Raw genomic sequence first — 13,517 nt, forward strand, 5'->3', positions numbered from 1 at the left:
GTCATTGTCCTGGTGAAAGACAAACTTCCTCCAGAGATTAAGCTCTCTGGCCAAGGGGGCACAGATTTAATCCATGCATACCGCTTAGTGTTCAAGCCAAAGAGTACCACTCTAGCTGCATCAGACCACAAGATTTTCTTCTACGTCTTTACATCGTCTTCCAAGTGAAGGCTTTTGAACTTTTCAAACGTGAGGGCATGTTTAATAGCCAGGGTTTCTTCAATTCCCATTTCTGTACAACCTTGAAGACTGCTGAGCTTCCGACATCTTCTCCAATTTCAGTCCACGACTTCTGACACTCAGTCAAATTGACAACTGGTATCACGGTGGCCCCTGTGACATGTGCCATTCTTGTTCAACGACTATATCTTAGAGGGTTCTATTCAATAAGGGTGCGCACAAAAAGGCAAGCTTCAAAAGGGCGACCTCAATTGGGCGCAGCGAATAAAGGCAAACGCAACAAAATTATTACAGAAAATTTATTAGATAAAGGCAATGATTGAACATATAAAAAGGCGAAAGCAAGAATATTGAAACATTCGCTCAGTTGAGGTCACCCTTTTGCAGCTCGCCTTTTTGTGCGCGTCCTTATTGAAGGATACCATCTTAGAGGGGCAGCCTGAGCTACACAGCATGATTGTGGCTTCCTATTTCTTCCACTTCTTCATGATGGACTGCTCTGAATTTTGTTCAGTGTCTTCAAGACGGTCTTGTACCCTTCCCAGATCTGTGCTTCTCTATACTTATATGCCTAGCGTGTGTTCTGAATACTCTTTTGCCTTCATTTTGGTGTGCTCTGTGGAAAATGTCGATCATAATGTTAGATCTGAACGAGAGAGAAGGACTTATCTTCTTAAATTACTTGAGAACAGGTGAGGCCCCATCAAGTGGGTGAGCTGGTCAGGTGATACACAAAGAGAAGGGGTACTTTTTACATTTATAATTTTGATTATTCCTTAAATACTTGTTGAAAGGTTTTCAATTTGTTTCTTCTGATTTTTCATGATATATACTGTTTTGTAGATGAGATGGAATTTTTTCTATTTTAATATATTGTAGAATTTATGACAATAATAGCTTTGGAGACTGAATACTTTACCAAGCACTCCCTGACTCCATTCCCCAACTTTACCTTCACTTTTTCCAAGTTTGCTTCTTCTGCCATCTCCACAGCTTGCTTGACCTGCTGATAGGCACTTAATTCTCGCTGCTGAAATTCATCCAGCTCAGTCCGCAGTGACGTCAGCATGATGATCAGTTCATCCCTTTCTCTAGGAAAGAAATGAATAAATAATGCGCCTCGATAAATCCACCGTACTCTATCTGTTGCAGTTCAGTAAAGAAAATAACTGTTGGTTTTTTTTTATTTGTTTTTATTTTCTTCATCATTTGTTTAGTTAGCTGTGATAACATCATGTGTGACCGTTTTGGAATGGACTGTTTTGATGGCACAAGTCACTAGGGGCTGTTATGTTGCAATGATTTAGATTTTTCCATAAAAGGAATATTTAAATTATTGTTAGAAGAAAAAACCTTTTAAGGCAAAAAAACAAAGTACAGTGGAACCTCGGGTCATGAACGTCTCGGACCACGTACAAATCGGGTTACGACCAAAAAGTTTGCCAAACTTTTGCATCTGTTCACGACCACACACTCGGGTGACAAACAAAAAAGTTTCCCTTCCGGTTCGTACGCGCCGATGATTTCCGCACGTGCTCAGTCTCTCCCTATGCATTCCCTCTGCAGCGAGCGAGTGATCGAGAGAGAGAGAGAGGGCTGGCCATGTAACACCGAGAAAGCAGTTTAAGAATGCACCGGGCTAGTTTTTAAAGAGACTGATTTATTAACCTCGTTGTATTTAATGAAGACTTTTTTCTATTGGATTTTAACCTTCACTTCACTTCTGTTTACAGCGATCGGTTCGTAGCGTGCGTTGTTGCAATGTTACTTTCTTGGTTGTTTATTAAATTACTAGACATTAAACCTGTTACAATAACGGGCGCTAGAATAGTAGTACATAAACATTAGTAGGAACAGTCTATATTAAATGGCAAAGGACCGTCTATTTTCTGTTACAGTAATACTGGCTTGTATGTGGCTGTAATATGCGTCACTGTATTGTGTGCCTTTAATTTTCTCTCACAGTAATACGTCTCTCCAGCAAGTATTTTAATCTGTGCTGTCGTGCTGCTGATTATTGTATGTATGGCGTCTCCCCAGCAACGGATTGTATGTGCGCGAACATAAATCTACTTTTAAAAGTCATCCTATTATAATATCATGAAAATTCGTATATTTAGGAAAACACTTTACCGGGCCAAGTTTGTTAATTGCAAATCTGACATCCTCAGAGTGAACACTTGCACAGCAACAAACACTAATCCCACCTCTTTGGGGAAGCTGGTCTCCGCGTCACAGTACCCGATTGGATTTTTCATGTTTTATGTTTTAGGTCTTACCTCATTTACCGAAATCCGATTGGATCGGCCGCACGATATTTTATAGGTCCCACCCTCTCTGTCTTGTGTGATGCGTCAGGCGGCCTTTGAAGCATCGCACCGTGCCCCACGCATGCGCACTTCACCGGAAGACACATACACACGGACACTGGACACACACAGGGGTTTTATTAAAGAGGATAGCTTTTTCAAATGTTTATGTTTTCCCTGTGCTTAAAACTCATTAAAATAAAAAGTGTTTACGGCGAGCGGTTCGTAAGGCTATAGCGTAAATCCTTGCAATGTTACTTTTCTCTGTTCAAGGTTTTCTCAGAGTTATTCAATGTTTTTACATTTAGTTTACTATTACGCTGTGCATTCTATGGTATAATTAACTATTTTTGTGCTTAAAAATCTTTAAAACAATATATTTACATATAGTTCGTACGGTCCGGAATGAATTAATTGTATTTACATACAATCCTATGGGGGAAATTCATTCGGGTCACAACCAAATCGGGTTACGAGTTTTGAAACGAATTACGATCGTGACCTGAGGTTCCACTGTAGTCAGGGCCAGATGATGATTTTTATTAAAGTGTTATGATTGTCTCCTTAATTAAGAAAGAAACACACTTCCCAAACCAGACCTTTAAAATTGAAATAACTTATTTAAGTTGAGTAACCCCAAGTGTCTCTCAGGATCATAATTCTCTGTAAAAACTGTTAACCCTGAGTGTCACTTGGGTTAAGCTGTTATGATTTGATGTACAGCATTAAGCCTGAATAATGTGTGGGACAGGTGCGATCTAGTGGAGAAAAAACATCATGCTGCAAAAACTTCATGAATATTTCTTTATGTTTTTCCACTCTATGGTATATCATCAATGTTCATGAGTGGGGCAGAGCTTTCAACCAAAACACACAATGGTGTGCAACCTAAAAGCTGTAAGGCCAGTTTTAGAACAAACTGAAACTGAACCGTAAGTATAATCAAGCAATAGTGATGACAATGTGAATCAATCATCAGACGTTGACACAGATAGTGAAACTGATGCATATGGCACCGTACGACTGAACTGCCGTGATATGCCTGATGAATTCAGTTGTGTGAAGGTAAAAAAGGCAAAATAATGGCAATCAAGTCGAAAGACAAGAAAGATCTCAGCTTCCCAAGCACTGTTCATAATATATCAACGTTCAATGATCATTTTAGGGGAAATGTGGAAATCGGCAATGGTGATGAGTGAACACCACAGAGTTGGCTTTGACGTGAGTTTGGCAAAATCATGGAAATGTTCAGGGACTTCACCGAACTCTGTGAAATGCATTGAAGTCAACGGAGGAGGAGGAACATAATTAGTTTTAAGTGGATTATAATTGTATAATGGTCTTTCAAGTGTCCCAGAGCATCTGAAAAATATACTGGATGAAGTATTTTGGCCACAAATGTGAACTAAGCGGTGAGGCAGCAGTACCAACCACTGCACCAGTGTGTGTCACATCTTGTGGAAAGATAACCACAAACTAAACACAACAAACTGCCACAAACTGGCATTACGAGAAAAACATATATATCATTGCACTAAGAGAGTTCTAGCTTTGGGACTCACATAGGATGGGGAGCGAGGGGCAGCATATTCCTCCAGACAGATTGAGATTCATACCATGCAGATGTGGCATCACCAGACACCATTCATCGGCAGATCCGACTACACAGGTGTCTCCACATATGCAGGCGCTGACACGTTGACTACTCTGTAATATGTTTTATAATGCAAGGATGCATTAAAAAAAAGGCTAAATATGTTATTAAGGGTGTGATGCCTGAGGGCATGTACAGCCACCCTAACCCTAACACTGACAGGCAGGACACCAATTGCCACAGAGCACACAGTGTGGGGAACAGCCCGGACACAGACAGGTAGACATGTTGTTTCTTCACCACACACGTTTATTAACAACTATTATATACAATAGAAGTGCACAAACCCAGTGCCTCAGCACCAATCATCCCTTAAGTCCTTGGCCACACTCACAATGCCTTTCACAGTCTCTGGTCCGCCTCCACTCCTCTCCACCAAGCTTCGTCCTCTTCCACCCGACTCTTGCCCCTGACTGGAGGGAGGCGGCCCCTTTTATTCACCCCGGAAGGACTCCAGGCGTATCCTGAGGGCTTCTGTAGCCACACCCCTGTAGCTCTGTCGGCATATCCGGATGTCCTCCGGGTGTCCCCAATACTCTTCTCCCCAGCACTTCCCGGTGTGGCGGAAGTACTAAGGTCCAGGGCTCCCACGGCATCGGGGCGCCCTCTGGCGGTGACCACTGGCCCCTACAGGGTTGTGCTTCCATGCAACCAGGGTGGACACCCCCTCGTGTTCTGGAGGAGGGCTTCTCCTGGGCATCACGTCCGGGTAGGAACTCCAGCTGGGTGCCACAACAGTTTATTAACAGAAAACACAGTCCAGTCCAAATCCGCAACACAGTCCTTTCTCTCAGCCAGTCCTTTCAGCTCCACTTCTTCTGACGAGATTTGTCCGCTTCCTCCCAACTCAGGCCATTAAGTTTGTGGTGACTGGCTCCTTTTATAGGGCAACCGGAAGGAGACCAGGTGCCCAACAAGCTTCTTCTGGCAACACTTCCGGGAGTGACAGAAGTACTGTTAAAATGGGCCCTGCAAGCATCCATGCGTCCCCTGGTGGTGGCCATGAGCCCCAGCAGGGTTGAACTTCCATGCTCATAACCCGTGGCCCTGCTGGAAGCCAAGGGGGCTGCCCTCTGTCTGTCCCAGGGAAGAAACTATCCTGAAAATACTTTCTCCCCCGGTCTTTCCATGGCCGTGGTGTCCTGGCTGGGCAAGGGCTTTGGCCATCCGCCACAAGGGCCAAGAAGACATGGAATTTTATTGTTTACCACCTTGTTTTCATACTTTCAAGTTCCCTCTTTAAGCTCACCTCTGTTATATTTACAACTAATATAACAGAACACCTTTTCTCTGATCCACTTTTTGTCCCCTTGGAGCCCTTCATGTTTGTAGACATTGTAAAGGGAGTCACAAAGGGTCATAGCATGTATGTCATAGTTTTAAGCTATCTCAAAAGAGCCACAACACTCATTGAAATAGTGGGGGAATCAGGTGGTCACTATCCTTGTCCACTCTTTGCTATTTTTCACTATGTGCCCCCCCCCCCCCCCCCATTTTCTGTTTTAAGGCTGCTCCTCCAGCAGACACAAACCCTGTACGCCCCTCGAGGATGTGGCACTAACTTTGTCAGCCTCTCTTTAGCTTGCAGGTGGACGTTAGCGTGAGCCTGTGCTAACTCGATCTCATGCTGGGACAAGGCGATCAGGGACTCCTGGTGTCGTAGTTTTTCTTTAAGATCTTCACTTTCTTGTTGGGAAGCACTTAACTCCTTCCTGAAATTAGAATAAAAAGAAAATACTGTATTCTATGGAAATTAACATATCTGACAAGAAATGTTGTCAAATTTATTATTTTGCCATTCCTAGATCTTTTTTTTCACGTTCCTAGGTATAAAACCACAATGGGATTCAGGGCTTGGAGAAATTACATAGTTGGACAAAGTGGGCATTGCCCATTTTGCCAGGCTTTGAGTGGCCCACAAGGCCTGTTAAGACAGATGATTTAACAAGGATGCAGAACTCCAGCGGCAGCCCCATCTGCACTCCAGAGAGAATATTAAAGAGAATTGCTGAACCCATAGCTCTACCACAATATAGGTCAGCTCTATTCTTCATCTGGTAACAAAGTTGTAAATCAGAGCTGAGTTGACACTTATGCAGAGTCTCTTTCAGGTGAAAAGGCACCCAAAGGGACATTCATTTTATTGCTGTAGCCACTAACTAAACTCTGTCTGGATGTGATGGATAAAACACCACATTTTTAATCAGGCACTGGATGTAATTGGTAGGGACCCTGATCGATTCACAAGAGGTTATACCTTCCTTCAAAAATAGCTGCTTTCTTCTCTTTCATTTCTTTTGGAGAGCTGTAGTACTAGGGTGTTGTACCGTATTAGCCATTATGAATGTAGAGGAAAGCCAAGCAAAATGACACCTTTTATTGGCTAACTAGAAAGATTACCATATGCAAGCTTTCGAGGCAACTCAGGCCCCTTCTTCAGGCAAGATGTAATGATTTTGGAGAGCTGAAAGCTAATGATCCCCTCTCTCCTTTGGTTGAGATGAAAGCTGAAAAACTCCTCTCTTTGGGGCGAGACGCCACCTATCCTACATGGAGCTAAAAGCTCAGAAACATATTTTGCCCTGGAAGTGATTCACCACTGACTAAACCAGCTCTGAGATGCACTCTGTCAAGCCAGTCTCTGTGCAGACTTCACTTCAAGAAAGGAACGTCAGCTCTTATGCTCTTGTGCCAGAGACAGTAACGCTTTTTCCTGTGAAGCTGCAGAGGACACAGCAAAGAGCCTAGGAGCAATCTGACAACCTCGCACCACACAATGGACAAAGGACCATATAGCAAAAACCAAGTGTGCACTCCAATGTAAGAAAAGTACTCCACTCGAACCTGGAGCGTCAACACACAACTCCACACCAGTATTAGTCATCATCCTTATACCTTCGGTATTGTAAAACTGTTTAACTGTGCCATAATAAATTATATCCGTAAATAGCCAGGAAATAGTCATCCTGTACTGTATTGTATATCTGCCTGTCTCTTCTGTCTTGCATCCTGTCTTCTATACCTCTAGATAGATAGATAGATAGATATGAAAGACGCTATACGATAGATAGATAGATAGATAGATAGATAGATAGATAGATAGATAGATAGATAGATAGATAGATAGATATGAAAGACGCTATACGATAGATAGATAGATAGATAGATAGATAGATAGATAGATAGATAGATAGATAGATATGAAAGATGCTATACGATAGATAGATATGAAAGACGCTATACGATAGATAGATAGATAGATAGATAGATAGATAGATAGATAGATAGATAGATATGAAAGACGCTATACGATAGATAGATAGATAGATAGATAGATAGATAGATAGATAGATAGATAGATAGATAGATAGATAGATAGATAGATAGATATGAAAGATGCTATACGATAGATAGATATGAAAGACGCTATACGATAGATAGATAGATAGATAGATAGATAGATAGATAGATAGATAGATAGATAGATAGATAGATAGATAGATAGATAGATAGATAGATATGAAAGACGCTATACGATAGATAGATAGATAGATAGATAGATAGATAGATAGATAGATAGATAGATAGATAGATAGATAGATATGAAAGACGCTGTACGATAGATAGATATGAAAGACGCTATACGATAGATAGATAGATAGATAGATAGATAGATAGATAGATAGATAGATAGATAGATAGATAGATAGATAGATAGATAGATAGATAGATAGATAGATAGATAGATAGATAGATAGCATAGTTGGCAGGATCAGATAGATAGATAGATAGATAGATAGATAGATAGATAGATAGATAGATAGATAGATAGATAGATAGATTACAGTTATCATATTTTTCCAATCCTGCTGTTTATCAATAAATGGTATTATTCTATTTCTTAAAACAAGTGTGTTTGAGTTACCTTGATATAAATGTAACAGCCAGAAAACCGTCTAAGAGACAAAGGTAAAGAAAATGAAGCGTGAGCCTTACCAAATTATGTACAGTTAGGTCCATAAATATTTGGACAGAGACAACGTTTTTCTAATTTTGGTTCTGTACTTTACCACAATGAATTTTAAATGAAACAACTCTGATGCAGTTGAAGTGCAGACTTTCAGCTTTAATTCAGTGGGGTGAACAAAACGATTGCATAAAAATGTGAGGCAACTAAAGCTTTTTTTGAACACAATCCCTTCATTTCATTTGCCACATGCTTTGCTTCAGATAAAATTGCTTGCCACTCATGACGGAAATGGAGTTCAAACTCAAAGCAGCTAGATTCGAGATCATACCCACCAGTGACCGCTGTATGACATCGACGCGCCACTTCTTGATAATAAAGGACCTTTCGAGAAAAAAAAAAAAAACTTGAAAAAGGGCGGGCCCCTGACAAGTGTCATGGTTGTCCCCCCCTAGGTGCAGGCCTGGTTTTCAACATTGAGACTTGGACACACTTTATTTTTAATAATTGTGGCTTTTTCATCAGAAAATTCTTAAAAGAGAATGTCCAGTCATGCATTGATCAACTGAGTAGCTGGAACATGCAGCAGGACATTGATCCAAAACACAAGAGCAAGTCCACATCAGAATGATTGAAAAGAAGCCAAGGTTTTAGACTGACTTACTCCAAATCTGGACCTAAACCACTTTAACAGGACCTGAAATTTACAAAAAAAACCTACTAATATACCTGAATCACTGCAAATGAAAAGTGTCCAAAAGTACTTCTGAAAAATAAGAGAAATCGATGAAAGTGAAGCAGGTTCAGGTGAATGTGAGCTGCTCCCCCTTTCATTTGACATTTCGGTCTTGCCTGTTTGCTCTTCTGGGCACATGGTTACCTCACACGCACTCCATATCTGTCACAGGTGTCAGTATTTACTTCTTTTTGTATACTATTTTAAATTTTGCATTAAATTCTGGTAAAAGACGTCTTGAAGTCATTTGCTAACACACTTTCATCTTGTACTCACTTGGCATGATAACATAAAATCAAGTTAATTTATGGTGATTAGTACCTTAGAGATAACGTTTGTTCCTCGAATGCTTCAGCCTTAGCTTGGTACAGCAGATTGACTTTCTCCTAGTAGTACAATAAAAAAGTAAAAGCATGCCTGAAAAACTGGCTCGGAAAAGAAATTTCTTACAAAGTTATAATTCTCAGTGCTATAAAAGTGAATGCAAAGTGTTTTTAATACACTTGTGATATAAGAACAACTCTTAAAAAGACACAAAAGCACTAGAAGCTTCATAGAGAGGTGCATCCTTAGACTAAACGCCATGGTCTGCTATAATGGGAAATGGAAACTAAACCTTTCTGGTTTTAAAAAGAGAAGGCCATGCAAAGACTTGATCCAAGTCACTTCAACCGAATCCTTCCCCACTGAACAGTGAATCTGTACATCTAGTAAATTGACAAGATGAAGGTTTTAATTTGAATAGATTGGGAGAAGAAATACAGCTAAATTCCAGAAATTAGTCATTTACCGGGAAAACCCAAAACTAGTTACCGAAGCCGAAACAGTAACTAAATCTAAAGGAGTTCTGAAGATTTCAGCAGCAGAATAATCAAGACTAACAAATACAAAAGCTTGTCGGTTTTTTTTATCCCAATCTCAGATGGTAAAGGATCCATCCTGCTGGTTTATAAAGCTTGACGTCAATCACGTCATGTGACGCAACTTCTGAGACTGCACCTCCTAGGAACCCAGAGCCACATCCTGACAGCAATAACAAGAAAATCGAGGATCTCATGACTAAAACAAAATGGTGCTGCAGGATTGTGAAAATGAATACTTCATTCCGGAGGGGGTTTTTAAAACAAAAAAAAATTATTGTATTTAAAAACAACAAAATAACAAAAGGGATTCATGGCAAAAATGTACAAGGCACATAATAATTTCAAATTGTCTAACTTGTGACATAATGGTTGAACAGACAGACAGACCTTAACATTTATATATAAACCAGTAACGGCGAATACACTTGACTTGAGCATTCCTAGTTTTCATATACTCTGTACGTTTAGCATTCGTTGGCTCAGAAGTTGATGCGCTTGCTGCTTCCTGAGCAGCTCTTGTTTTCTCCACCCTAGCGGCCCGCTTCTTCTCTTCTTTCCTCTGCATCTTTTAGCGTTATAACTGATTCAGTGTTTGTGTTTCAATTACTTTTCCATCCATCCATCCATTATCCAACCAGCTATATCCTAACTACAGGGTCACGGGGGTCCGCTGGAGCCAATCCCAGCCAACAAGGCAGGAGACAAACCCCGGGCAGGGCGTCCATTTTCCTTAATTTTTCACTTCAGCTGGCACTTTACTCTTCAATCTGCCTCAAGAATGATTTAAGATGTGAAGAGGTAGGGGAAGTGAAGGTGGTAGGGATGAGAACGGAGCATGTACGCATGCACCGCATCGCTGCCCTGCCTGTCGCTGTCGACAGTTGATTGTACAATAAAATAAAAATAAAAAGAGGAATAACCTTGGAGGTCAATCATCACCCTGAAAGCGGATAGTAGACGTCACGTAGTATATGTGTACCAAATTTCAGGTCAATAGATCAAACGGTTTGCAAGCTATAGGTGATTTAAAATCCTGGACAGACAAACGAACAGCCATGGTAGCGTATTATATAAGAAGATCTGTAACTGCAGGAGACCCGGGTTCACTTTTTAGGTCCTCCCTACATGGTGTTTGCATGTTCTCCCCGTGTCTGCGTGGGTTTCCTCCAGGCGCTCCGGTTTCCTCCCACAGTCCAAAGACATGCAGGTTAGGTGGATTGGCGATTCTGAATTGGCTCTAGTGTGTGCTTGGTGTGTAGGTGGGTGTGTGTGTGTGTGTGTGCCCTGCAGTGGGCTGGCACCCTGCCCAGGGTTTGTTTCCTGCCTTGCGTCCTGTGCTGGCTGGGATTGGCTCCAGCGGACCCCCGTAACCTTGTAGTTAGGATATAACGGGTTGGATAATGGATGGATGGATTTGTAACTGCAGAATACTGTTTTTATGCTTTCTTGCTGTTATCTTCTTTAATAAACATCTGATCAAAAAAAAAAATGCATGAAGTTACCTAAATGAAACTTTTTTATGACAGGTGGGTATGCAACCTGCTTTAAACCTGGAAGGCAGCAACACTAACAACTTCATCACCTTGACACCCTGAATTAAACTAAGACAAACCATTTCCATTTGCCATTTTGTGACTTGAGCGATGCTGTAGATTGATGGTGGTGCTTGACTGGAAGACAGCTGTTTAGTTTCTGGGGAAGCTGAAGAAGAATCACCTGTGATCCTGGTCTCACAAAGATTTGTCTGGAAAGAAACACACTGTTGTTAACTTGAATGTTTACATTGGACGTTTAGCTGATAACTCACATTGAGTGGAAACCTAATAGGTATGAAATATACAAGCAGCTAATCACTGCTGTTAAATCCATTAGCACACCCATCAGAAAACCCACCACTGGCACCCATCTCAGAAAAATCACCATTGGCACCTCTGCAGGTGTGTTTGTGGAAGTCTCCTTTTTCCATTTTACTGTCAAAACAGATTTGACTACCCAATCAATTAGTATTCTACAATCTTTTAACAACATTAACATCAACAACGCCTGGACAAACTGGTGAGGAAGGCAGGCTCTATTGTAGGCACGAAGCTGGACAGTTTGACATCCGTGGCAGAGCGACGGGCGCTGAGCAGACTCCTGTCAGTCATGGAGAATCCACTGCATCCACTGAACAGGATCATCTCCAGACAGAGGAGCAGCTTCAGAGACAGACTGCTGTCACCGTCCTGCTCCACTGACAGACTGAGGAGATCGTTCCTCCACCACACTATGTGACTCTTCAATTACACCCGGGGGGGTAAACGTTAACATTATACAAAGTTATTGTCTGTTATACCTGCATTGTTATCACTCTTTAATTTAATATTGTCTTTATCAGTATGCTGCTGCTGGAGTATGTGAATTTCCCCTTGGGATTAATAAAGTATCTATCTATCTATCTATCTATCTATCTATCTATCTATCTATCTATCTATCTATCTATCTATCTATCTATCTATCTATCTATCTATCTATCTATCTATCTATCTATCTATCTATCTATCTATCTATCCTGCCAACTATGCTATCTATCTATCTATCTATCTATCTATCTATCTATCTATCTATCTATCTATCTATCTATCTATCTATCTATCTATCTATCTATCTATCTAATCCTGCCAACTATCTATCTATCTATCTATCTATCTATCTATCTATCTATCTATCTATCTATCTATCTATCTATCTATCTATCTATCTATCTATCTATCCTGCCAACTATGCTATCTATCTATCTATCTATCTATCTATCTATCTATCTATCTATCTATCTATCTATCTATCTATCTATCTATCTATCTATCTATCTATCTATCTATCTAATCCTGCCAACTATGCTATCTATGCTATCTATCTATCTATCTATCTATCTATCTATCTATCTATCTATCTATCTATCTATCTATCTATCTATCTATCTATCTATCTATCTATCTATCTATCATCAAAATGGATGGGACCTTCGAAATGATAGTGCCAAGATGATATTATATACATCGATACTTAATTTTTTGTCATTGCCCTGATTTGGCAAAGACTTTGACCATGACTGCTCATTGTGGGTTTTTATTGACTCTTCAGCTGCCTCCTTTTGACTTCTATTGCCCTCGGGCTCTGTATGACATTCCTAGACCACTCAGTGTAAGAGTAACCACAACGGCAAAATGGTAGTGCCTATCAAAACAGTCACAGAAAATGGAGGAGTTATGATCACAGAAAATCAAAAAGGGCCAGTGTGATCAGTAGGTAAAAGACCAGGCTGGTCAGACAAAATCATAGGGACAACGTTCCATAATAAAGTCGTCTTGGAAATTCCATTCCGACCTCCTCATTTCTAAGAAAAAGCAAAATACCTAAGAGGCAGTAGAAAGCTGCACTGAGGTCTGAGACCCGAGAAAGAAAATCAGAAAAGAAGATTTATTGACAAAACCAAAATGCTAAGCACATCTCAGAAGCACTCAACATCACTTAGGTGTTTATGGTAGAGGGGCTAAATGGAAGCCACTCTTGAGGAAAAGGCATTTGATGCCATTTAAAGACCTCTGAGGACAAAAGGAAAAAGCGTCATTGACGACAGAACCTTTTTCTAGCCGACATCAGATTTTCCTATGTGCCTTCATCCAAGACAGCATGTGCGTTTTGTCTCTTGGCCACACTCCCATAAAGCTTTGACTAGTGAAGCACCTGGGCAGCATTCTCTCCAATCTTAATACACTGTTGCCTGAAATCTTTCAGATATCTCAGAGGTCTCTTGATTACCTCCCTC

General features: G+C 40.7%; 1 protein-coding gene across 1 annotated transcript in view; it reads right to left on the reverse strand.

Annotated features, from left to right (window-relative positions):
- LOC127525974 (serologically defined colon cancer antigen 8 homolog) overlaps window positions 1–13,517 on the reverse strand; it is a 59,559-nt gene that overhangs the window by 26,893 nt on the left and 19,149 nt on the right. The window contains exons 5-8 of the mRNA XM_051919529.1: window positions 11,322–11,453; window positions 9,168–9,232; window positions 5,706–5,855; window positions 1,133–1,271 (exon numbers count right to left, since the gene is read on the reverse strand). Coding sequence (XP_051775489.1) covers window positions 1,133–1,271; window positions 5,706–5,855; window positions 9,168–9,232; window positions 11,322–11,453 — 486 coding nt within the window. The remainder of the gene's footprint in view (window positions 1–1,132; window positions 1,272–5,705; window positions 5,856–9,167; window positions 9,233–11,321; window positions 11,454–13,517) is intronic.

The sequence above is a fragment of the Erpetoichthys calabaricus genome, chromosome 15 (assembly GCF_900747795.2).
Source record: "Erpetoichthys calabaricus chromosome 15, fErpCal1.3, whole genome shotgun sequence".
NCBI classification, from domain to species: Eukaryota; Metazoa; Chordata; class Cladistia; order Polypteriformes; family Polypteridae; genus Erpetoichthys; species Erpetoichthys calabaricus.